This window comes from Sodiomyces alkalinus (genome assembly GCF_003711515.1).
Source record: "Sodiomyces alkalinus F11 unplaced genomic scaffold SODALscaffold_1, whole genome shotgun sequence".
NCBI classification, from domain to species: Eukaryota; Fungi; Ascomycota; class Sordariomycetes; order Glomerellales; family Plectosphaerellaceae; genus Sodiomyces; species Sodiomyces alkalinus.
In genome coordinates, this window is record NW_021167079.1 from 2,781,160 (window position 1) to 2,804,096 (window position 22,937).

At 55.3% G+C, this 22,937-nt stretch overlaps 10 protein-coding genes across 10 annotated transcripts; 5 read left to right on the plus strand and 5 right to left on the minus strand.

Annotated features, from left to right (window-relative positions):
* The first annotated feature begins 1,470 nt into the window (after positions 1–1,470).
* SODALDRAFT_18086 (hypothetical protein) lies at positions 1,471–2,133 on the plus strand. Its single transcript, XM_028607051.1, has one exon. It carries the CDS (start codon positions 1,620–1,622, stop codon positions 1,995–1,997), a length of 378 nt encoding a protein of 125 aa, XP_028470352.1. The 5' UTR covers positions 1,471–1,619; the 3' UTR covers positions 1,998–2,133.
* Positions 2,134–2,269: 136 nt separating this feature from the next.
* On the plus strand, positions 2,270–3,544 carry SODALDRAFT_267866 (hypothetical protein; the record flags this gene model as incomplete). Its single annotated transcript, XM_028607573.1, has 2 exons — positions 2,270–2,704; positions 2,837–3,544. The coding sequence occupies 2 exons, from the start codon at positions 2,270–2,272 to the stop codon at positions 3,542–3,544; spliced, it is 1,143 nt and encodes a 380-aa protein (XP_028470353.1).
* A 2,714-nt stretch (positions 3,545–6,258) lies between these two features.
* Positions 6,259–6,901, minus strand: SODALDRAFT_18100 (hypothetical protein). Its single transcript, XM_028607057.1, has 3 exons — positions 6,728–6,901; positions 6,445–6,633; positions 6,259–6,364 (listed from the first exon to the last, which is right to left on the minus strand). The coding sequence occupies exons 2-3, from the start codon at positions 6,621–6,623 to the stop codon at positions 6,304–6,306; spliced, it is 240 nt and encodes a 79-aa protein (XP_028470354.1). The 5' UTR covers positions 6,624–6,633; positions 6,728–6,901; the 3' UTR covers positions 6,259–6,303.
* On the minus strand, positions 6,866–8,833 carry SODALDRAFT_18092 (transcription factor tfb2). The gene is made up of 3 exons (XM_028607054.1): positions 8,585–8,833; positions 8,378–8,465; positions 6,866–8,265 (listed from the first exon to the last, which is right to left on the minus strand). The coding sequence occupies exons 1-3, from the start codon at positions 8,715–8,717 to the stop codon at positions 7,014–7,016; spliced, it is 1,473 nt and encodes a 490-aa protein (XP_028470355.1). The 5' UTR covers positions 8,718–8,833; the 3' UTR covers positions 6,866–7,013.
* A 194-nt stretch (positions 8,834–9,027) lies between these two features.
* SODALDRAFT_326709 (thioesterase superfamily protein) lies at positions 9,028–10,452 on the plus strand. Its single transcript, XM_028610240.1, has 8 exons — positions 9,028–9,273; positions 9,353–9,393; positions 9,457–9,472; positions 9,534–9,599; positions 9,677–9,791; positions 9,866–9,931; positions 10,042–10,120; positions 10,202–10,452. The coding sequence occupies exons 1-8, from the start codon at positions 9,235–9,237 to the stop codon at positions 10,272–10,274; spliced, it is 495 nt and encodes a 164-aa protein (XP_028470356.1). The 5' UTR covers positions 9,028–9,234; the 3' UTR covers positions 10,275–10,452.
* SODALDRAFT_18184 (hypothetical protein) lies at positions 10,196–12,065 on the minus strand. The gene is made up of 3 exons (XM_028607062.1): positions 11,926–12,065; positions 11,202–11,649; positions 10,196–11,063 (listed from the first exon to the last, which is right to left on the minus strand). Exons 1-3 carry the CDS (start codon positions 11,931–11,933, stop codon positions 10,503–10,505), a joined length of 1,017 nt encoding a protein of 338 aa, XP_028470357.1. The 5' UTR covers positions 11,934–12,065; the 3' UTR covers positions 10,196–10,502.
* A 1,609-nt stretch (positions 12,066–13,674) lies between these two features.
* On the plus strand, positions 13,675–15,433 carry SODALDRAFT_354708 (hypothetical protein; the record flags this gene model as incomplete). Its single annotated transcript, XM_028613754.1, has 9 exons — positions 13,675–13,697; positions 13,796–13,961; positions 14,031–14,068; positions 14,173–14,300; positions 14,400–14,432; positions 14,526–14,593; positions 14,878–15,013; positions 15,107–15,183; positions 15,272–15,433. The coding sequence occupies 9 exons, from the start codon at positions 13,675–13,677 to the stop codon at positions 15,431–15,433; spliced, it is 831 nt and encodes a 276-aa protein (XP_028470358.1).
* Positions 15,434–15,621: 188 nt separating this feature from the next.
* On the plus strand, positions 15,622–17,426 carry SODALDRAFT_319205 (hypothetical protein; the record flags this gene model as incomplete). Its single annotated transcript, XM_028609439.1, has 3 exons — positions 15,622–16,533; positions 16,616–16,697; positions 16,885–17,426. The coding sequence occupies 3 exons, from the start codon at positions 15,622–15,624 to the stop codon at positions 17,424–17,426; spliced, it is 1,536 nt and encodes a 511-aa protein (XP_028470359.1).
* A 538-nt stretch (positions 17,427–17,964) lies between these two features.
* Positions 17,965–19,038, minus strand: SODALDRAFT_341929 (putative N,O-diacetyl muramidase). Its single transcript, XM_028613056.1, has 2 exons — positions 18,792–19,038; positions 17,965–18,681 (listed from the first exon to the last, which is right to left on the minus strand). The coding sequence occupies exons 1-2, from the start codon at positions 18,936–18,938 to the stop codon at positions 18,148–18,150; spliced, it is 681 nt and encodes a 226-aa protein (XP_028470360.1). The 5' UTR covers positions 18,939–19,038; the 3' UTR covers positions 17,965–18,147.
* Positions 19,039–20,053: 1,015 nt separating this feature from the next.
* On the minus strand, positions 20,054–22,386 carry SODALDRAFT_319207 (copper amine oxidase; the record flags this gene model as incomplete). The annotated part of the gene is made up of 4 exons (XM_028609440.1): positions 20,054–20,472; positions 20,576–21,056; positions 21,131–22,018; positions 22,081–22,386. The coding sequence occupies 4 exons, from the start codon at positions 22,384–22,386 to the stop codon at positions 20,054–20,056; spliced, it is 2,094 nt and encodes a 697-aa protein (XP_028470361.1).
* Positions 22,387–22,937: the final 551 nt, after the last annotated feature.

Consider the following 22,937-nt stretch of genomic DNA (forward strand, 5'->3'; position numbering starts at 1 on the left):
CTGGTCTTCTGGTCCCAGGTTCCCTAGTCCCCTAGTCCCCTAGTCCCCTGGTGATCACATCAAGGCGGTCTAGAACCAGAGGACTGGGATGGGAGAGAAGATGATGGTGAGAATCCCGAGAAAGGACTTTGGCACAGCTCCATCGGGAAGAAATACAAACCTGATAGGATGACGGATCAGGGAATGCGCACCCGACTTCATCTTTCTGCATAACTTCGCAGAGGATAAAAGGCGTTATTGGTCGTTTGGTGTCTTGCACCGTGTTCATTTGCTTATCGTCATTACCCTGACAACTTCCCGAAACGGCTGAGAATGATATGGCCCCCAGCAAGCAGCAAGGAGCATCAGTGAAAAATAGTTCGATGAGGCAGGGCGATAGGAAGCAACTGAAGCCACAATTCAGGATGCGCTGGCATCGGATTCTTCAGTGCTTGAGGACGTTTTAGGTGCCCCTAGAACCGGAACTATCGGGATGGTGCCGCGACAGCCCCCCCAGGCTAGTCAACGCCTTAGCGGTCGCCTGGGCTAACAAGTGCCGGGGCAAATCGTAGGGCGGGGAACGGAAACGAGTGGGACGGCATTAGAATTGGGTTTTCAGAAGTGTAAAGTGTAAGCAAGGCAAGGTAAGTCGGGTGAAAAAAGGTGGTGATGGAGCTTGTGAAGCTTATCAGGGACGAGAAGAAAACGTTGGGGTGGCGTGGCCGTTGTGGCTTGTGGCTTGTGGCTACCTTGGCTTGGGTGGAGACGCAACTGTTGAGCCCTACCATTTCTTACGTAATACAGAATAGAGGCATGTGATCGTCTGCTCGTCATTTTAAGCTTCTCCATTTTTTCTCCATCTTCAATAGCCGTCGGGTTTGGATTTATATCTTTGCGCTTATTAACTACCTACAACCTACAATAAATCATGATTAACACACCACGGAAGCTCACTGGGTTCTATTTCTATCCTTCTTGCTGAGAAATGAGGCTTAAGGTAGTACAGAATCCCCACAATGCCTGCCATTTATTATGTCCACAGTCGTGTACATATGTACTCCCGGTACTCCGTAAAGTGCATCATGTTGCGTGGTTGCCTGCAGGCACCACCTGTTGACGGGTATATCTAGCCTCCACAGCTACCCTTTTGGGCTGGGATATTCTTCCTTCTACATCTACACATCCACACACACTTTCCCCACATCACTGTTCGACCTTCGATACATCACACCTCGTGATTAGGTACTTTGCAGAATCAATTTCCCATATTTCGTACGACTTTTACAGCGCTCCTCCAAAGTCTACAACCAAAACTTACATGCTATCTGGTCAAACCCACTAAGCATGCTCCCTAAAGCGAATACGCGCTGGATTCTCCTGCTCCACGGGACGCGACGTATAGAGTAGAAAAGTCATCCGTGCCCAGCCCAGCATTGGTCCCAAACAGTTGGGTGTCACCGCCTCCCGGTGACAAAGATTACACTGCACATGGATAGTGAATTTTTTTTAATTTTTTGGACATTCTCGTCTTCTCCCACCCGTCGCCCCCCCGTCGGACGAGGCCGGAGTCGGAGGTCCCATGGCAACACGTCGTCCGTCCTCCGTCGTCCGTAGAACCCTTGCCTAGAGCTCGTTCCCTGATGACCATCGAGTGGCCAGTCTCCTGTGAGATCCGGGATGTGCCACAACGTCCACGCATGGACGCACGTCCGTTACATGAGGTCACGCATCGACTTTTATTGGATTCGGCTTGGTATCGGACCACGATATTTGAAAACCAGACGGGTTGTACGAGGCGGATATATAGCCCAGACCCCTGGGATTATGTCTGGACCACTGGTGGGCTGATTGAATGGATGGCAATGTTTGTCAGCCCACTAAATTTTCTTTTTCTTTTGCAATTGGTTTTCCTTCCTGTAATAAAAGACGGATTGGAAAAGCTTCGTCCCCACGCCCACGTGGAGTCCCAAAGTTCTCTCATAAGAGGCAAATACCTGGAGAAACCAGAGAACCGCTAACGCTTCATAACACAACCACAACCACAACCTTTACCCCTCGACATCATTCATTCATACGAGTCAGCATTCATCGGCCTGCGGCCTCCTATATTCTCACGAGACTCAATCGACTCAATCTCCCCTAACCCCGCTTACTCTCACGCAAAACTGCCATTCATCCTCTCAACGACACACCAATATACCCCTTACCCCGCAGCTTGGGATTACATCATCACCAACGGCCCAGACGATTCGAGCATTGACGACGTTCGACCAGACACAACCCGCCGAAAATGTGCATCGTACTCCTCACGACAGCTCATCCGGACTATGCTCTCATCGCGATAGATAACCGGGATGAGTTCATCCTCCGACCGACTAGCCGCCCACACTGGTGGAGGCACGAACCCTCGGGCGCCAACGTCTTGTCGTCGCGAGATCTCCAACGCGCCGAGATGGGCACCTGGCTAGGCATCACCGACCAGGGCCTCTTCGCCGTTCTCACAAACTATCGCGAGACGGACCCGACAGACGCCGATCATCCCGTCTGCGGACAGCGCAGCCGCGGCGGCATGGTGACGGCCTGGCTGGGCGCCGACCCGGATGCATCCGTCGCCGACAACGTGCATCGGCTCGTGCGGGACCAAGGCGTCAAGGGCGTCGGTGGCTTCTCCATGGTTGCCGGGAAACTTCGAAAGAAGCGGCAGGTGCGCTCGCACCCACACGCCGTCGTGATTAATGGGACAACGACGGAGGAGGAGGAGAAGATGGAAGAGGAGAAGCCGACGGGCGAAGCGAATGCGACGGCCGCCACGAACGGGACGCACGGGACAACAACAAACAAACCCAATCGGGACGAGAACCCCCTCGAACCCATTGCCATCGTCTCGAATCGCTGCGCACACGTCCACGACGTGCCTTGGATTGCTGACGTGCGGGGCGAGGTGTACGGCCTCAGCAACACGACCTACGATAACCCGGACCCCTGGCCCAAGGTCGCGGACGGCAAGCGACTCCTACGAGAAGCCATCGACGACGCCATCGCCAACCATCTCGACGAAGACCAGTTAACGGCGCGACTTTACGCGATCCTCGACCGCGACACCCTGCCTCCGCCGGCGACACCCGAAATGGGGTTCGCCGACTACGTGACGGAACTCCAAAAGTCCATCTTCGTCCCCGCCATCGGAGATGCGAGTCATAGGGCCGAGATGGAGGCGGCGGTGGCCAAGGGGAAGGGCGAGGTCAAAGATATGAGGGCCGCCGAAGAGCTGACGCGGCCGGATGGGCTGTCGACGACGACGACGACGACGACGACTTCCCAGGATGGCCAGGCGGGTCCAAACGTCAACACCGGCGTCGGGTTCGAGACGGGTCTGTATGGAACGCAGCGGCAGACCATCATCATGGTGGATTGGGACGGCAATGTCTCGTACCGGGAGCGCGCATTGTGGGATTCCAACGGCAACCCGATAGAGAAGGGGCAGGGCGATGTGCTGTTTCGGTTCAAGATACAGGGTTGGGATGGTGAAGATGGGCAAGAGGAAGGAAGAGAGCTGATGCTGTGATGGGATGGAAGCATAAGGTACCTTGCATTAGAGAGATGGAAAGGAAGAAGATAAAGTTCGTGACATGGGCTATCATAGATGGTTGTCATGAGACCACAGCTGCTTGGAAGTTGGCATCGTGGCTTGTGGCACTAGCACCTAGAGTAGAAGCACGTTGTGCTAATAGGTAAGGTAGGTAGATACACGACCAAGACACATGTATGAGGACCCCGAGTTACTTTTTTACTGTTTTCAAATCGAGCAAGTACATGGGCAGAACTTACCAAGATCAAACTGCAAGGTACCTTAAAGTAATCTTGGTCTACCTTATGTTAGGTGTATCTTGATGTACCTTATATTACTTGGTGCCAGTCATGACTTCCTCATATCCGGCAGGGTAGCAGGAGTAGGTGCAACAGAGACAAGGGATTCTAAATTTTAAAATGGCAGTGGCAGTTCAGTAGGAAGGAAAGACCCCCTCGCTTCCCGCCATGCGAGGAAGCTTCGACCGTGGTCTGTGGGTGTCTGGGTGATTGTCCCGAATCCCAGAACCCTCTTTTCTCTTCGTTCACCTCTGTTCATGTTATCCAGTTCCTCCTCTTTTCCAAAATAAACATCGTCACCATCACCATCAACACCACTATCTATATCTCAGCAACAGCAAATCCCAACAAGCCCCCCTTATTGCACTCTTTTTACTCTGTTCATAATTGCCACCCGACTGGCTTTTCTCCATCTGCGTCCAGGTAAAGTGACGAAAGGTCAGGACTCAGAAGAAAGACGCAAGTCGGTACACGTATCGGAGGCTCAGCACCTTCATTCCTTCCCAATGAAGGCCTCAGTTACCTGCTTCAACGCAGCCCTGGCCGACCTTCACTCTGTCAGAACCGTCACCTGGCCCATTCTAGTCACCCTCGTCCAACTGTACATCTGCTTCTTCCTACGCCTCCTTAACCTTCTCCCTTTCGTCTCCATTCCTCCCTTCTCTTTGTCCTTTCGGTGGAAGCTCAACAGGCCACTGCCCATCGCTCTGTTACTTCTCCTGTACAGAGCCAGCTTCGGTATCCACGCCACTGTGCGCTCTGGATAGTACTTCAACTGCGCCCTTGGCTTCTTGTTCTTCGAAATATTCGGGGAACTACTCGTCGCCGTTCACGACTCCCTAGCTGAGATACTGCCGAGGGGCCTGCAACCATGGCTAGTATGGGCCCGACGTTGCCCCTTGGTGACGCACTACCAAACAACGATGGACCAGGCGTCCAGGTTAGTACTGCCAGTGGCCGAGCCGCCCGAGCAGCCGCCCGAGCTACCCCCGAGACCGGAGCCGCCCAGAGCGACATGGCTGCCTCCTCCCCCTGCCCGTCTACTTGCCACCCCCAGTCAGGCCTCTGTCAACCCCCAGTTGGCGACAGCAAGTCCCAGCCTGGTTACCCCGCCAACACCCATCGGCAGGCCCATACTGTCGTCGCCGGAAAGAAAGAACTTGCAGATTTTTTTCGACGAGGTCGCAGCCCTAGACGCGCTGGAACGACCGATTTCGCCGCGAGCAACCCGGGTCTTATCTACTCGGGACTTCGAGCCGGCGGAAACACAGAGCCATCGTCCTGGCTCATCGACGGCGGCGGGAGCGGGGGCGGGAGCGGAGGCAGAGACCGACGCCCAGGGAAGCCCCTCCCGGGCCTCCCCTCCCTCCTCATTCACCAGGCCAGATGTGCCGGGAGTTCAGGGCACACACGTTCAGCCGGGCGATCCCCTATTCCCACCCAGCAGCCCAGACCTGCCCCCGGCAATAATAGGGGATCAGGAACAACCCGACCCGAGTGTCAACCACTAGGAGACGCCTCCGGAGAGCGTAGCCGCTCCAACCACGGCCGACTCCCAACAAGCTTCCGAACCGGCCACCATCCCACAAGCGAACACATCGTCGACGCCAGCGCACCTGAATCCACCGATGGTAACGGTCACCCCTCCGGACACATACCTGGATTAAAACGACTACCAGCGCCCCCGCCAGCCCCGTTGAAGGGTCAGTTGGACTTCGCGAAGGACATACGGTCCGCGACGCAGTCCATCAAAGCCAAGATGAACTACCCGCATGGCCCTCCTCCCAAGCAGCGCTTGCTACCAAAGTCCCGTACCCTCGCAGCAATAAACACCCTGACGGCCCCCATATCTTTGTCCTCGTTGCCGCCGTCTATGTCGTCGTCGGAGCGCAAGATGAGCTCCTCGTCGCGGTTACCAATACCATTGGCACCACCCGTGGTTTCGGCAAGCCATGTCCCAGAGTCAGCCCCGAAAGAAATTTCTGCGGCCCAGCCGTCGCCTTACTGGACGGGTCGCTTCATCGCGTTGGAAGATCACCTTCGATCCACGTCATGTCTGGCTACTGAGTCGCTGCACGAACTCCTCAAAGCAAAGCGCGCTGCTGTCACATCGCAGCCCAAGACCAGGCCGGCCGGGATATCGCACAGCAACACAACCATGGCACTGACCACGCTTTCTCAATTCCCATCTGCCTGGTCTCCGCACTTGTACCCAAAACCTATTTCGGTCTCGAACCCGCTTGGCAACGCGACATCCCGCCATGTCTCTCCACGGGAGTCTCGCGACGAAGACGATGTACGGGCACTCGCCGTATTTACTCGGCTCGAGAGTTTATGCGTGACAAACGAAGCAAAGCAGAGCCTCTAGGAATGGCAGCAGTCGTTTGCGCGGAAAACCCAGAAAAAGATCATGCTCCCGCAAGGCGGGACCATGCCTGATTCCACGTGGGGCTCGGGTCAGGGGGTTGTCGCGCGCTTTCTCGAACGGAGCAATATCGCTGCAAAGCAAATCGAAGACCTGGGACGCAAATTCAGCGGAGGTGTTCATACAGAAAACAACCATGGCTGCGACAAGGACCAGGCTAGTGCGGGACCAACAAGAAAGGAGAGGACGAGCGTCTTTTGAAGGGACATAAGTTTTTTTGATTTTTCGCCGAGAGGGGTCTGTACACGGAGAACCAGCGTTTCTCAATAGTCAGGTAGCCAGCACAGGAGAAGTTAGGACATGAGAGTCGTGGGACGGAGCGCCAGCGAGTACGATGTAGTTTACTTGCCATCGTTCAGCGTCTGTAGAGTAATCAGTTTCAGTATTTTAATGAATATTGAGGGCGGCCTGCAGCCGTCGGATGCCTATATCGTCCGCAAAACCGGGTACTCCCACCTCAAAATCGCAACGCCTACCCGTCACAGAATTATGCTTGATGTCATGTCTGATGCAAAATCATACACCTTTCCCAACTCCGTGATGAAGAATTAAGAGAACACTTTTGGACATCCGCCGCCTCTTCATGCTCTCCGTTCAGTGTTCTCGTTTGCTCAGTGGCGATATTCCCCCCCGGGGGAAAAGAAACGAGAGAAAACGGAAAATATGGGGGAATTTGGGTATGCAAAGCTATGGGTAGTGGCCCCAGTACCCACTGCCGCGCTTTCCGGGCCCTTTAGACCCGCTAGGCCTTCTTGCGGAGGCGAAGGTAGTCGCGGATCTGCTCGTGCTTGGAGGCGAAGAACATGCGGCGGCGGTCATTGCGCCAGACGAGGACGCCGATCTCGTCGGCGTAGGAGGCGATGTCGACGTACTCCTTTTCGTCGACGAAGTCGAGGAAGAGGAAGCCGGAATGGGTCTTCATGCGCTCGTTCTCGAGCTGCCAGAGGCGGATCTGGTCGACGACGGTGGGGGGCAGGACGGGCTTCGCCTGGGCGGCGGCGAAGGCGTGCATCTCCGGGTGGGCGTGGGCGGCGAGGTAGGAGATGATCTGGTCGCCGGTGATGCCGAAGGTGATGGCGCGGCGGACGGAGTCGCGGGTCAGGCGGCCGGAGACCATGTCGGGGAAGCGGGCGGACATGCGGCAGAAGAGGGAGAGGACGGCGATCTGGAGGACGTTTTGGGTGTAGGCGTAGAGGCGGAAGTTGGTCTCGACGATGATCTTGCCCCTGCTTGCTTCTTCTTCTTCGGCGCCGGAGCCGGAACCGGAACCGGAAGCAGGGGCGGAGGCGGCGGCCCAGGCGGCGCCGAGAGAGCGGGTGGAGATGGAGCGGCTCGTGTCGGTGAGGTCGGTGGCGAGGCGGGTGGGGAAGTACTGTTGCGGCTTGTGTTGGGGCACGTAGACGAGGCCGAAGTCGGCGAGGCTTGGGAGCATGTTGCGGCGCTGGTCGGTGAGGGCGCCGGTGTCGTAGGGTTTGCCGAGCTCGAGGGTGGCGAGGAGGAAGAGGAAGGAGAGCATCTCGGTGGCTTCGAGCCCGGAGGCGGGCGAGTGCTCCATGGCCTCGATCCAGAGGAGGAGCAGGGTCCAGACCTGCGCGTTCTTCTCTTGGAGGAGAAAGGTGAAGCCGGTTTGCGTGATGGAGGTGACGCCGCCTTGCCTGCGGACCATGCCGCCTGCGAGGAGCAGTTCTTTCACGGACGACTTTGGACCGCCTGCCTCTATTAGCCCCGGCGCGACGCTGTGTACGATGTAGTGTAGTATGGCGTCGAACTTCTGGCGGGCGTGTTCGTCGAGGAAGGCGATGGTGACTTCGGGGGGAGGGGGAAGGTCGGAGGGTACGCCGAAGGAGTTGTGGCTGCCGCCGCCTTCGAGGGCCAGTTGCATGGAGCGTTTGAAGTTGGTGGTGAGTTGGATCTCCTGTGGCCGATCCTTGGATGGAACCGAGTACTGAATCATGTGGAGAGTTCGTAACACGGCGAGGGCGTGGTCTCTGCTTCTGAGCGTAGGGAGCGTGGAGGAGAAGCACAGGTCTTAGTATTCGCCCGACACGGAAAGGCAGAAAGGACTGGACGGGGATAGGCCAGGGAGGGGAGGGAGCAAGAGCGCACTGTTTGAACTCGGGCTTGACTCGGGCATCGAGGTCTTCCAATTTGTAAGGATGCGACATGTAGAGCATCCACATGACAAACGTTTTGGCTGTTCCGACAACAAGTCAGCTCACTCTCAAAGCAGTTCGGGCGGGGGCCCATTTGGCAAGCGCGGCACGAAGAGAGCCAACAAACAGAGCTTAATTAAAAACGAAAGAAATTGCATACCGAGACTAGGAAGCATGCGCCGAAAGATGGAAAAGGCCGAAGAGGGCTGCTGGTAGAGTTTCCGAAAGGTGGTGCCCGGCAGCTTCTCCAGGTAGTCGGCCAGCTGGAGCGACTGGCCCATGCCGACCGACATGGTGGCGGCAGGAGGGCCAGTGAGACGACAGCCTGACGAAGGGAAAAAGATTCGAACCGAGATATGAGACGCTCTCGGGAGCTAGGCGGGTGACTGTTTCGTCGATGGTAGTTGTTGTGAGCGAGTTTGAAGCAGACGTCAAGCTACGGTACGGAGAAGTTATCGATCAGGTGGTCCATGCGCACTTGCATCTTATCGTTATCAGTACCTTATCACCACTCTTATCGCAGCTCTCCAGTTCGACAGCCGAGTCGAGCCGGTCCGGTTCTCCACCCACCCTGCTCACGTCCCCATGTCGCATCGTCATCCCCGACTACTTGTGCCGAGGTCGGGTCCAGACAGACGGTGATGCAATGGCAAGATATCGACTCCGAAGCTGAACGGGGCGCTTCATCTTATCGCGTCTTTGAGTTGGTTTAGTTGATTGAATTGCTATGCATACTGTCACTACATTTTGCTCTCAATTTCTCCTGTGTTAATCATCCAGCACCGACGACTCACAAGCACAACTCACGAGATGGCGGGCCGCTTGACCCCCCTTCGCTTTGTGCGATCTGTATGGTCCTCGGTCCCCCGAAGATGCATGCGAACTTCCCGTCCATGATACAACCAACTGATTCAATTCACCAACTTAGGTTCTGAGGTCATTCCAGAAAGACTCCGGCCTCGAGCCAAGGTGCGCTCAATGTCTTCTTCCATTCCCCTCCCCCCTATTCTCAATCACTGACGCCCTGGCCAGGTTACTTGGGAATAACGTGAGTTGGTCGAACGCTTTGGCCGTGGTTGAATCCAAGTCTCACTCGTGCCTCACAATAGTTTCGTGTGACGGACGCATCGAACGGCATTGTCAAGTTTGAACTGGACATCAAGAAAGAGCACACTGTATGTTCTCTGGTTTCTGCGCACTAATTTGCGACCTGTCTTCCATATCCCCGACATAACCGACTCACTCGTGGTAGAACCGCCTCCAAACAATACACGGCGGAACGATCGCTAGCCTCGTCGATCTGGGCGGGTCCCTAGCAGTTGCGTCCAAGGGACGTTTCGCGACAGGTGTATCGACCGATCTCAATGGTCCGGCCCCCTTGTTCCCCCCTACCACATTCGGTATCCTCATCATGGGTCTGGCTGCTAACATATCCCCTCAGTGACATATCTCAGCCCTGGCGGCCTCGTTGGAGATCGCATGACAGGTACAGCCATTTGCGAGAAGAGTACGTGTCCCCCCTTCTTCGCCGACGTAGCCCCCGACCCTGTCATTGGATATGGCGCTTGGTGATGATGCGAAAATTGGCGGGTGCTGACATTCGATCCCATCCGTCAGTGGGAAGGACGCTCGCGTTCACGGCGGTGAGCTTCTATAACAAGAAGGGTGAGCTAGCTGCCCGCGGCAGCCATACCAAGTAAGTCCCACTCCTATGAAGCACTTCTCATGACCGCCGCGAAAGTGAGGGTTGTGACTAAACAGCCTGTGCGTTATGTAGGTACGTCGCCAAGACGTGGGAAAACGAGGACTTTGTGGCGCCCCAGGAGTACGTGGATCCGGAAGAGAAGTGATGACCGCACAAGTGATGACCGCACAAGAGGCTTCACTGTCCAGTTATGGAACTACCAGCCCTGGGACCGCGATCCTCTGCAAGTAACGTTATGTGATATATTAGAGATTAGATGCTGCATCTATAGAAACCGACTGTATGCTGTAGTATGGTACATATGAACCGTATCGTTATCAAACTTGAGCGCCCCCTCACCTCTCCTTGCTTCTCCATCCTGGACTTACGACGGTCACTTCACATAACTTCCGTGCTGTGCCGATTCGTCTTGTTGCGTCTGCGAATACAGGTGCGCATATTGCGGCGCCGGCGAGCTGGTCATCTCCCACGCCTGCGCGTTCGACCCCAGCTCCCCCGGCCGCTGGTATCCGCCCAGTTCGTTCACGGGCGGCACGGCGTTCAACTCACCGAGAGGCGTCGGTGACACGGGCATCATGGGCTGTTGCCAGGCCGCGGGGTGCTGGTTCTTCTGGTAGTTCTCCACGAAATTGTATGTCGGCTGGGTCCCATAGGCGTGGTATCCTTCTTCCGGAACAGCATGCCCGAGGTATGCGGGCTGGGCCCAGGGAGGAATTACCGTCCAGAGGCCGTCGGCCTTCTTGGCACCGAGGGCGAAGAGCATGGTGAGGATGATGAAAGTCCACACGCCAAGGAAGATGGCAGTGAGGAGGATGCCCCACATGGGACGTAGGACGTAGACGCCGGCGGGGTTGGACCACAAGGCGGCTTCGACGAGCATGTAGAGACGGCCGAGGCACCAGAAAATGGCGGATGCCAGATAGATAGAACACGCCTATATGGTTGGAAAGGGGGAAAAAATTAGTCTCCTGCATTCGAGAATTCTGGGAGGATAGAAAAGAACCCCTAATAAGAATAAAAGAGGGGAAAAAAGAGAAAAAAGGAGGGGCCGGGGTTTTCGAGTTGCACTCACATAGCGCACATGCGGCGGGCTTTTCCGTGACTTAACCGTGATGCACACGGCCGCCACTACCACGGCCAAAGAAAGAACAAATAAGATGCTGATGAAGGCTAGGTCTAGCCGGAGGAGGTCGTCCAGCAGAATATAGAGTTCAGGGACGGTGTACTGGTCGACGGCAGTGAAAACGCGGAGGAGGATGCTAAACGTGGCCAGGGCCAAGGCCCAAAGCGGCACGGTGACGATGTAGGACACCTTCTTCGCCACTGTCGCCCTTCGACTGAGACTCCCGTCACGAGCGAGCGTGATTCCAAAGTGGAGATGAACGAGCACAAGGAAAATCAAGACGGAGGCGACATCGATGCTCAAGCGGGCGATGCTGCTCATGTATCTCCAGGGGTCGTTGAACGCGACGTAGTCTATCGCGTATAGTGCCCATGCCGCGGGGGTCAATAATGACCAGCTACAGAGCAAGAGTCCAAGACAAATTAGCCTATCACTGTATTCCGGACCTGGAGATGTGGGTGCGGAAGAGAAGAGGACGGCGAGTCGGTGACAAAGAGGCACGTACAGTACGAAGAAGGGAAACGCGACGCGAAGCAGAATGAGCCATGTCCTCGCTGGGTCGCTATGCACTTTCGATACGACCAGAGAACAGACGAAGAGGGAAAACGAAGCGAGAGCCGTGAGACCGACAACCCCCGCGGCCGCCAAATAATAGATGCTAAACTCCACGAACCTCGACATGTTGCTCTCTTCATGAAAATGCAGTGGTGGCAGGACGGGGAAAGGAAAGAAGAGGGGATTTGTGATAACAAAGTCGGGGGATATGGGGTAGTTTTGTGTGTTTCCACCAGTTTGCCCACTTTGGCTGAGCGTGGACTGTCCGAATCTCCGCTCTTAGAAGATTCCTTCCTACCTTTAGATGGCGGCGTGTTCTCTGGACAAGGGTCCTGACATGCTTGGGAAGTTAACGGCCAGGGTGCCCCGGTCTGGGCAAGCGAAGCACAGCCTTACTGGGTTTGGGTGATTGGTTGATATAAGAGGCATTGGGCAGACTCGGAGAGGAATCAACCCGAATAAGCCTCAGAGCGGATGCTGGTTCATCCTCGGCTAGATTCTCTCGTACGAATAGATAATTACTCCGCGTGAGGAAAGAGGAAGGAAAAATGCAAAAATGAAAATATACCGACATACAACTGTACTCCGTACTACCGTAGAATCTCCGACTCACTGTGGTGCGGCTCTTTGCAGTTTCATACGCCCTTGTCTGGTGCGTGACTGATGCCTCGGTCGACAGGAAGGGTTGTGGGAACCGTGATCGTCAGGCACGCATCGCATCTCGACCGCAACCCGTCAGTTTTACGCGCCGCAATACGTGAAACGTCCAGGGCGGCGTAAAAGGAGGCCGAGGGCGAGGGCAACGCCCCTGGCCCAGGTCATAGAGGCGATCTAGTGATTCGGCGAGACTTACATAAACCTGGACATCCGTTTCTTCGGCGGCCAGGAGACGTAGGTAAGGCCTAGAATGCTGATCCCTTGGAAGCATTGGCGCTGGGGATTAACGTACATGGTGAAGAAGCCAAAGGCAACTTCGTTCACCAGACGGGAAAAATGGGGTTTCTGCGAGCGAATGGATTGGAAGACGGATTACCTTATGCCGTAGGCTGATAAAGTTCAAAGTACACTACAGTGGGGCTCCACAATAACATTGCGGCGTTGCCCTTCTCTGGGTAACAGCACCCAATGTGCTTCGTCCGTACTTTGTACCGATACTTACTGGGTACAGCGCCCGTTATATACCTTAGGAGAGTACCTACCGTACCTTAGGTAAGGTATATAAGGCACAAGGTATACGCGTACAGTACCTGGAACGTACGCGAGAGGATCGTCAAAAGCACCCAAGGAACGAAAACAGAGATTTGGCTTATGATGCTGGCGGAAAATACAGAAGAATATGCGATTATAAAGAGGCAGCGAGAGGGCAGCAAATATAGTGGAACTATGATATTTCTCGACGATTTAAATCCGTTCACGACGTCTTAAGTGACGGTCTCAGGACGGGCAACTCGGATTCGATTTTCAGTGTTCGGGACGGACCGAGTTCCTCGCGGTTCCCCTTGACATAAAGCCGATCGTCCCTTTACAAATATGGACCACCAATCCACAGGCATTGCGACAGGATTGGCATTTTGTTTCAATCAGAGGACACGTGGGACTACGGCGGTTAACCCGCGACTGTGTTTCATTCGTATCCGTGCATCGTTTACCTTTCGTGGATTCCTGTGTTCTGTCTCGAGTCGAAGGCTAGGTACACAAAGACACCAGGACCGCGCAGGCGGGTGGGTTCCTGAAGCACAGGGTCAACTTTGTTTCGACACTCAGGGTTCACAATGGACATGGACCCCTATGCACTCGCTTTCCCCGAAGCAGGATTATGGCAATTCGGATTAGAAGCAAGTGGACATCCTGCCCGGAATAGGTGGCCATGGCCAGCGGGTGTTTGCAAATGTATTGATTGGCACTTCGTACTCCCATGTGCAAGGCCCATATGCTAGCTATGGTTGGGCAATTTCAGTGGGACAATGACGGAGAGACGAATGAGGCAGTGAGAATGAGAGGGGACAAAAGAGGCCCTGCATCAGCTCTCTGCTGAACTCGACGTCATATTGCACGGAATTTCTGGGCGTTATCCACTACCACTACGACTACAAGATGCACGGGCATCGACCAGACTCCAATGGCGGCAGTGGTACATGTCCAGCAAGCCAAACTGTCTGCTGAGCTGTAATAAAGACGAACAAGAGATCAAACCGTCGGACACGAATGAAATGCCATCGGCAGGGCTTCGTAATGCTGTTCGGTCGGTTGGATTTTGATCAGTACCAACACTAGGTGCGTTACGGAGTGCCTATGGTGTACGAAGTTACAAATTCGAAACCCGATACACTAAGGTACATAGGTACGGGACACATATGGGGCGCAGCGCCGTCGAGGAGCCCCAACGGTTACTGTTCCATTTCTATCCGTACTTCGTAGTGTCGAGAAATGCCCAACGGACCGTCGAGCCCGGTCAAGGAGGCTTGAGCCGCTGCGGCTACCACCATGACGATCGTGGGTTCGCAGGAAAATGAAACAGACGAATGACTAAAAGGGACCCCGCGAAGAGGAAAAAGAGGAAAAAAGAGAAAAAGGTTCTTGTCACAAAGAAAGGTCTGGTCACAGCGTCGGAAGAGCCCACGAATAGTGCGTAGGGAAGCGAGACAAGCGTGTTAGGCGGATGATGGTTGGAGCGAGATTATAATATTTTGGGGCGTACTGTAGGAAGTACGACGTCAGTCAACCTGCCCTGGAACTTGGAAGAGCCCTCTAAGTTGCGTACCACTCTAAGGGACATTGCGGGGGAGGTGACTTAACAGCGAGCAATATGGGCTAAGGTAGGTAACAGATCCCTACCTTATGGCGCCCCTGCTCGTTGTACATAGGTGCTACGTAAGGTATTCGGTCCCTCGCCCTTGCTACTTGGTCCTTGGTCCCTACCTCGAGTCGTTTCGTTTCTTTGATGCTCTAGTACAAAACTCTCTTTTACCAACCGACCAACCCCTCCTCTCTTCCCTTTTTTTCTTTTTTTTTTTCTCCCTTTTCCAAATTGCTCTGTTCCTCTCTTTCGTTCTTGCTGGGTTTATTAAAGGACCACCCAGGTCTCCCTTACCCCTCTCCTCCCATCGACCTCTTCCACACTCCCGTCCTAAGACAAACCCGCAAGCTACGCAGTTGGTGGGCGACTAAAACCCATCACCGGATCATCTTGAAAGGGTCACAAGCAAGTGAAAAGCGAAGCTGATCACATTGCCTCGGCCCATTATCGACTTCGAAAAGGTGTCGGCATTTTTTTTAGTGTTTCGTCTCGTGGCTCCGAGTCTCCAACTTGCTCACGAGAGGGAAGTCACGAACCTATACCTGGCTCCTGGCTCTTTTCGGTTTCAACTTCCAGCTGGTTCCCTTTATGCCTTCACGTAAGGGTCCTCTGGAAAAAGAGAACCAAAAGATAACCTCGTCGAATCAGATCCCTGCTCAACGTCCAGACCCCACGGCTTGTCAGCTCGTACCCATACAAAGCCCCTAGATATACGGACAGCTCCACTTCTTCTCAGCCAGTTTGCGTCATCGCCTGCTTGGACCAGCTTGAACGTCCGACTTACGATATCCCGATTACCGCCCCCCCCCTCGGCATCCACTACCGTTGACGACGACAAGAACACCATCAGATCTGTCGACCATCTCTTTTACTTCTATCTTTTCTTTACCTTTCCACTATATTCTGTGCTATATATTATCTCTTGGGTTCGTTTCACACGCATTTGGTTCGTCAAGTGATACGTTTTGATACCCTTCGATTCAATTTCTATTCGCATCAAACGTTTCTTCTCCCATAATGGCGTCCAGGTGGGATCGTGATCGATTCGCCTACGAGCGGGATCGCTATCCTGATGACCGCCCACCTCGTTTCGACGACAGAGACGATGACTACTATTCCCGCCCCCCTCCCCCAGCTCCCCGGGCTCCCAGGGAACGATCCGCCGAAAGCTACAGCCGAAGCTACCGGGGAAGCTTTGACGATGATTTTGTGCGCGACCGCCGTCACTACGATCCTGAGCCCCGTTATCCACCCAGACGTGAACCTGAGAGAGAATTCGACCGCCGCGTCGTCTTTGAGAAGGAGCGCGATGTAGATCTTCGCAGCCCCTCACCTCCGCCGGCCCGTCGTCCCAACGTTTTGCTTCGACGTCAGTCCTCACTTGACACTTTCGACCGCCGACCGCCCCCTCTGCACTTCCTCGAGAAGGACCACGTCCGTGAGGAGTACGGCCCGCCTGCTCGACGAGATGATTTTCGCCACGAACGCGAAGATTATCGACGCGACCGAGAGGAATTCCGAGCGCCGCCCTATGTGCCAATCCCGCTGCCGCGGAGTCGGACCCGAGAGCCCCCTCCGAATCGCCGTCACTACGACGAGATCCAGGTGGCCGACCCGGGCCATTATGGCGATGAGGAGTTTCGCACCATGCCCATACCCATGCCCATGCCCATGCCCGAGCGTCTGAAGGAACGCGAGGTCTACCGGGATTCCCGTCGCAGGAGAGGTCGCGATCGCAGCCGCGAGTCTCGCACAACCCGCGCCTATTCGGCCAGTTCCCGCTCGTCCAGTACCTCGACCCGCTCGTCGAGTGCCAGTGGTGGCACCATGATTCGGAACGAGTATCCGAAGAAGGGCAAGACACGCATCCCTGCTCGTCTTGTTTCCAAGCGTGCCCTCATCGAACTGGGCTATCCTTATACTGAAGAGGTGCGGATATCGCCTTTTTGTTCCTTCTTCCCGAGCCTTTTCCCCGTCCTTCTTTCCAACGACTGACTAGTTTGATTGCCAGGGGAACACGGTTATTGTACTGAAGGCCTTGGGTCGAGAAAACATTGACGAGTTGCTCAAGCTGAGCGAGGACTACAGAAAGAGTGAGTGACGAAACCCCTCACCTGGCCTTCTCTCTCTCCTTTCCCCACCCCACCTAGGTCCCCAGCCTTTCTCTCTGCTTCTCAGCACACCTTCTACCCCTCCTACTCCTGCTGTGCAACAAACCCCGTGTACCCGTGCCACCCCACCCCTCGGGTCATGGACTCATGGCTAACAAAACGACACCAGCCGAACTGGAATTGGCCGCGGCCCGCTCAGCGGCAGGTAACATCATGGAGGAACGCCGCGAAGAAATCTTCACCGCCCCAGCTCCAGCACCCGCTCCTGTCGTCGTAGACGCCGCCCCTCCGGCAAACGTCGAAATCGTCAACAAGACCGTCATACGGGAACCTTCTCCTGCGCGCACCGTGACGTCCTACACCACCAGCGCCACGCCCACGACATACTACGAACCCTCGGACGACGTCTCCGTCGCTCCCGTAGCCGTGGTGCGCCATCGGTCGGCCTCACGCTCGCAGCGGGACATTCGCCGCGAGATCAAGGCGCTCGAGGAAGAGCTACGCGACACCAGGGTCGGCCGCCATCACCACGACTACAAAATTGGCAACCGGGACGCGGGTGCTCTCGTGAGGGCCGAGCGGCTGCCCGACGGCGCGCTCGTGCTCGAGCAGGAGAAGGTCGAAAAGGTCGAGGAAGGTTACCGTGGGACGCGGATCGAGAGGGACAGGAAAGGTAGGATGTCCATCAGCGTGCCCAAGTACTACCGATGAGGTGCGCCCCGTTTGTGTTGTTCTTTTTTTTTTTTTCTTTCCTTTTTTTGCCGACAAAGCCTTCGTGCTGGGGAACAAATAAGTTGCTGATGCTCTTCTTGCAGGTCCTCCTCCTGCACTTATGCGGGCCATGTTGGCTACTCTCACTTAAGTCTCCGACATTCCGCTTGCTACAGCCGATTCTTCGCTTCTTGCTATGTTCTCTTCTTTTCTTTCCCTTCTTTTCGAGAACTTTTCCCGACTTTTTTTCTTCTTTTAAGGGCGACGTAACGAGTCAACAAGTTATTCGTGTCACGAATTCGATTGACCACTGCAATTGCTTTTTGTTCCTGGAAGACTACGATTTGAAACTTCTCCTTCCCAAAGTTTGGATCTCTGTGGGATAGTAAGAGCCCAGGGGCAAAGGGGATTGTGTCGAGATTTACTTCACGGATCAGTACGGGCAGGTAGGCGCATGGAGCAGGTTGATACTTTTACATGTACATGGAGAGACAAGAATTACCATTGGTTGACATAACTGCCCGTATAATAGGTACTTGTGTGTCTCTAAGTATGTCTGCTAGTACATCACTGGTACTATGATAGGTGATATGGAGCCTGAAGGGAGCCTGAAGACCCTGATGAGGATCTCCACGAGCCCCCTTGCCCACAAGCCAGGACAACCAGCCGAGCGAGCACTTGACGGTGCGCTTGACGGTGCGCTTAATCTCCGAGTGCAGGCCTATCCGAGAGCGAGAGCCCTAAGACGGGACGCATCGCCGTTGAACCAGTTCGAGTCGCCGCCCTGGGGATACCGGTCGTTATACTGCCAAAAGGTGTAGAAGCCCCAGCCATTGGGCAGGGTGCCGACGGAGCTAGCGTAGCGGGCGACCCACAGCGGGCAGCGGTTGGCGAAGCGGTTGGAGTTGCCGGTGCACTGGGTCCACCAGTCGGTGGTGGTGTAGATGACGGGCCAGCGGGAGGTGAGGCGCTGGTAGGTGGCGACGAAGTCCTCGATCCAGTTGATCATGGCGGCGTGGGAGAGGCCGTAGCAGGTGGCGCCGTTGGGGTTGTACTCGATGTCGAGCACGCCGGGGAGGGTGATGCCGTCGCGGGACCAGCCGCCGCCGTTTTGGGCGAAGAAGGTCGCCTGGGCGGCGCCGGTGGAGACGTGGGGGTGGGCGAAGTGGTAGGCGCCGCGGATGAAGCCGTTTTGGGTCGCGCCGGTGTATTGGCGGCTGAAGGCGGAGCTCCTGAAGGTCGTGCCCTCGGTGGCCTGGTGGTGTTGGTGGTATACTGTTAGTCTCTCCGTGAATGCAAGCGGTAGAACGGGCGGGACCTTGCCGGATGGCTGGATGGCTGCCAGGGGGTTTGTTCTTAACATACCTTGATGTAGACAAAACGATCTCCGTTGGCATAGGCCCTGGCAAAGTCGGTGGTCGGCTGCCAGCCCGAGATGTCAAAGCCGTGGATTTGGGCGGCGGCGAGAGACGCCAGACTGGCCAGTCCCATCAAGGAGGTAAGAAGCTTCATGGCTGCGGTTTTGGATTTGAATCCTCTGATAGAAGTGTCTCAATGACTTGAGTTACGTTCTCTCCACCACAACAAGACGGGTTTCCAACCAGCCTTTTATACTTTTTCTGTTGGAAATGCATGGCGGAATCGGTCTCCCCGGTACCCTCCATTCGAGGAGCAGACGGGATTGCGTGCAGAGAACGAAGATCATGGTGTGCTTCTGCAAAAGACGGTTCGGCAAGACGATCATCACCTCCTATTCCGACTCTAGCGTCAGGAAGTGACCTTCCCCAGAAGACAAGCAGCGGGAACGTGGGGTGTTCCGTGTTTCGGGCTATCTGTTTATTCAGTCTCCCGCACGTGTAACCGTGTAACGTGTGGTGGTGAGGTCCTCATTCATTCCCACATTCCTCTTCGAGACAAAGATCGGCCCTTCGTGTGCCTGTAGTGTAGAGGACGACAATTGAATGGCCAAATGGGCTACGAGTTCGCCGCAGCCCCACGACCCGATTGCAGACGGAGAGGGTTGCTATGCACCTTATCGTCCCGGAATGTGGGCATGATGACATTGTTCTTTTCAGAATGGTGGTGAGGCCGTCAGTGAGTTAGGTCTTACAGTCTTAGACCTACCGCTGTACGTAAGTGACCCCCAGCCAACCCACGTAGGATGCGGCAGGCGATGGATGGTAAGTTATGGAAAGCGTTTTGCATCACATGTAAACTTGTAAGATGGCGCAAACGAATATGCAGGACTGGGCCTCGGCATCCTCCCTGGGAAGTAGACCTGTTGTCTCTTTCCTCTTCGAAAGCGAAAGGACGGGTTTGTTGTGTGGTGCCAGCCCATGCAACGTCCCCATTCTGCGGGACGATCCGCTCAAATGCCGTCCATCCCGTTGCCAAGAGTCAAGACCGCCGGGGGTTGTGGCTAGCACAGAACAGAGTCGAGTCACACCATATCCTGAGCTTCAAAAGTATTCAAGTAATAATCATTGTAAAAGCTCGCTAAATACCAGTTCCCCCGGTGTTAGTTACATCGTCATTGTGTTCATTCTGACACTCAGCCCCTCATCAATGCGAAATCAATATCCCAGAAGCAACGGACCCCTAATCTTCGAGAAGGGCCAAATGCAGAATCAAGACCAATTCGTCCCATTGGAAGCATGCCCATTCGCCGCCCCATTACTACCACAACAAGCGGCGGCGCCATTCGTCTCAAAGGCAAGCCGACTCATCCGATCCGTGGCATCAAGTGCTCCCGCACCTGCGGCCGCAACCTGGCTGGGGGTGCAAGCGTAGCTGGGCGGGACGTCGAGCACCGGGTTACTGAGGAAGAAGTTGCGCGGGCGCAAGAGCAGGGTGATGGGTTCGGCGGGCATGACGGGGAAATCTTCCGGGGCGGGGATGTGCGTTACGCCAAAGGTGTGCCAGAGGACGATGTCCTCGTCTTCCACCGACTCGGATCCGTCGCCGATCCACTCGGGGATGCCCTGGGACGGTTCGCCCGATGTTTGGGGGACATGGCGGCCTGCGGGCCAGAGCTGATCGTCGCGGTCTGCGAGAAGAAAGGTCAGGGGCAACGTTACGAGAGAAAAAAAACCCAGAAAAAAAAAATTCGACAGGTCAGCTAGGGCGATGGGAGAAGAAAAAGCACGTACACTTTGTGACATAAACTGCGTGGCGCGCAAAGCCAGCTCGTTTCCACACGAGAGACCCCTCTTTGGGCAACAGACCCGGCACTTCGCGGCTGACGAGCTTGTAGCTGGCGGGCTTTCCGCTATAAGGGTGGATCTTGCTGGGGTTGACCATGTCCCAGGTCCGGCTGGTCGCACCGTTGTAGTCGGTCGCCGCGTTGCCGGTAGTGTCGAGTTTGGTACGCTTGGCGCCGAAGCCATTGCCGTAAAAGTTCTCGGCACTCCCCACGGGATGCTCGGAGGGCACGGCGTCGACGGCGAAGACTGTGTTCCGAGGTCCGTCGACGTTGGCGTCGATACGGAGACAGAAGAGGTGCTGGTGGTTATGGGCATTGACTCCGGGGTAGACTTGAGTGCCCCAGCCGTCGGTATCCTCGTCGGGGTTCAAGGCGTAAGTGTTGAGAATACCAGTGAGCTTGATATCGGGTTGAATGGTGCCGTCTTGCTATCATGTTATCAGTATGACGAGAAGGTACGCGAGGGAAGAAAAGGGGGGGGAAGGGGAAGGGCGAAACATACGTGAAAGATCCACTGAATGGCGTACTCATAGTTGGCGGCGGTGAAGATTTGCTGAATGATGAGCTTCCTCGCACGGGTGACGATGACCGAATCGTCCCTGAAGTCGGTATGCTTGAACAGAATGCCGGCATCTTCCTCATGGATACAGATGGCATTCTTGATGGTCCTGGTGCCGCCAGACCTGGTAGGAAATTCGGCGTCGAGGTAGTGAATGGCACCCTTGCAATCGCAGCCCAGGGACAGGCTGTTGGTCATGTAGCCAGCGCCATATTCGCCCAGATCGAAGGCGTGCTTCCTCTGGTGGGGGTGCTCCGGGTTGCCGTAGGGCACGACCATCTCGGCGAGGGACAGGCGGTAGAAGATGGGACGGACGGTGCCCTTGTCGTTGAAGGTGATGTTGTTGAGCACGATGCCCTCCCTGTAGTTGAAGCCGATGTGGAACTTCCACCTCTGCCACTCGATTTCCCTGCCTGTGATTTGGAAAGAGACGCCGTCGGGCTGTGTGATGTGGATGGGCTTGATGTCCTGGCGGTAGCCCCCGGTTGCCTCGACGGCGGTCGGGTGGTAGTCGATGGGCTTGGTCTTGCTCAAGGGTCGCCTGACCTTCGGAATGTCTATGTGGATGACGGCCTGCTTTTCGACGTCGAAGATGGGACAGAAATCGAGAGGGTATTGGTATTGGCACGTGTCGACGTCGGGGCGGTAATACATGAGGGCCTGCTGAAGACGGACTTGGGAGCCGAATCGCTCGTCGTAACCGATGGTCCAGGGGTCGCAGTAGACCTTGTGCATCTCTTCTCGGGGGACACCGCTGAGCTCGCATTGTTCAATGACTTTGGGATCCTTGCGACAGATGTGTTCAACGGCGATGAGCTCTTCCATGGTGATCTAGACATTTTCGGTCAGTGATTCACTCATTTTGTTCCCCTCTTTAGGAGTTCCCATCTTACAATAGGCTGAAGACCGTTGAGCAGCTCCCACTTCGTGATCGTGCCCTCGGCCAGGTTTACGAGACCATCGTATACTTTTCCACCCTTGGCAATGGCCACTACTTCGGCCACACGGGTGGGTCGAGGCGCGGTGTCCGGGTTGGCGAGCCATGCGGTCATCTCGGCCTTGCGCGGCTCCAGGAGGGAAACGACGTTGAAGAAAAGCTCGCCATGGGCTTTGGTGACAATGGAAATAGCTTCCTCGATCTCGACTGTGCCGAGAGGATCGAAGGGGTGTGGCAGCGCCACATCCAAGGTGGACGGCATGGCTTTAGAGATGGCAAATGGAGTCTGCCGATGCGAGGTGGTGGGAAATGAGACGGAGTCGGGGAAGAGATGGTTTGGTTACAAGAGATTGAAAACTGATCACTTGCGACCTCAGACAGCGCAAGTCAGATAGCCGACAGGTGTTTTATATAGGTATGTCAATGAATGGAAGACTTCTCCGCGATTGTCGTCTTGACTGGGGAGGAAGTTTGGGCTGTGATCGCAAAGAATTCGAATCCGAAGCCGGAACCCCAGTCTCACCACCTCTCACCACCTCGCCGGGATATCTCCATTAGCCCCACGGCAGTCGATAAGGAGGACACCATGGTTGAAGGATAACGATCTTCTCGAAAGATCATTGGCGCAGTGTCATGCCTCAGATTCCTACTGTCATTGGCGTCCTGTCAGTACTGATAAGAGCTCTCAAGCCTCACCCCGCATCAGTCCCGATAAGGTGTCGTGTGGGCAAATGCTGCATGACGGGGTGTTTCTTCACGTAGGGAGCAGGTGCCTGAAAACCGAGCTGGGTCGTAGACTCATGAGCCAGGCTA

Excerpts from the sequence above, each read along its gene's own strand:
- SODALDRAFT_18100 (XM_028607057.1), bottom strand. The coding sequence starts at position 6,623 with ATGGCAAGTAAACTACATCGTACTCGCTGGCGCTCCGTCCCACGACTC. Across the intron at positions 6,365-6,444 it reads CGCTCGTCCTCTCCTTTCTT|GTCTTCGATTTGCTTTGCAG; the intron begins GTTGGTCCCGCA and ends TTTGCGTCCCAG.
- SODALDRAFT_341929 (XM_028613056.1), bottom strand. The coding sequence starts at position 18,938 with ATGAAGCTTCTTACCTCCTTGATGGGACTGGCCAGTCTGGCGTCTCTC. Across the intron at positions 18,682-18,791 it reads ATCGTTTTGTCTACATCAAG|GCCACCGAGGGCACGACCTT; the intron begins GTATGTTAAGAA and ends CAACACCACCAG.
- SODALDRAFT_18086 (XM_028607051.1), top strand. The coding sequence starts at position 1,620 with ATGACCATCGAGTGGCCAGTCTCCTGTGAGATCCGGGATGTGCCACAA.
- SODALDRAFT_326709 (XM_028610240.1), top strand. The coding sequence starts at position 9,235 with ATGGCGGGCCGCTTGACCCCCCTTCGCTTTGTGCGATCT. Across the intron at positions 9,932-10,041 it reads TACAGCCATTTGCGAGAAGA|TGGGAAGGACGCTCGCGTTC; the intron begins GTACGTGTCCCC and ends CCCATCCGTCAG. Across the intron at positions 10,121-10,201 it reads GCCCGCGGCAGCCATACCAA|GTACGTCGCCAAGACGTGGG; the intron begins GTAAGTCCCACT and ends TGCGTTATGTAG.
- SODALDRAFT_18092 (XM_028607054.1), bottom strand. The coding sequence starts at position 8,717 with ATGTCGGTCGGCATGGGCCAGTCGCTCCAGCTGGCCGACTACCTGGAG. Across the intron at positions 8,466-8,584 it reads GCGCATGCTTCCTAGTCTCG|CCAAAACGTTTGTCATGTGG; the intron begins GTATGCAATTTC and ends TTGTCGGAACAG. Across the intron at positions 8,266-8,377 it reads GTCAAGCCCGAGTTCAAACA|AAGCAGAGACCACGCCCTCG; the intron begins GTGCGCTCTTGC and ends CCCTACGCTCAG.
- SODALDRAFT_18184 (XM_028607062.1), bottom strand. Across the intron at positions 11,064-11,201 it reads GCCCGCCGCATGTGCGCTAT|GCGTGTTCTATCTATCTGGC; the intron begins GTGAGTGCAACT and ends CCAACCATATAG.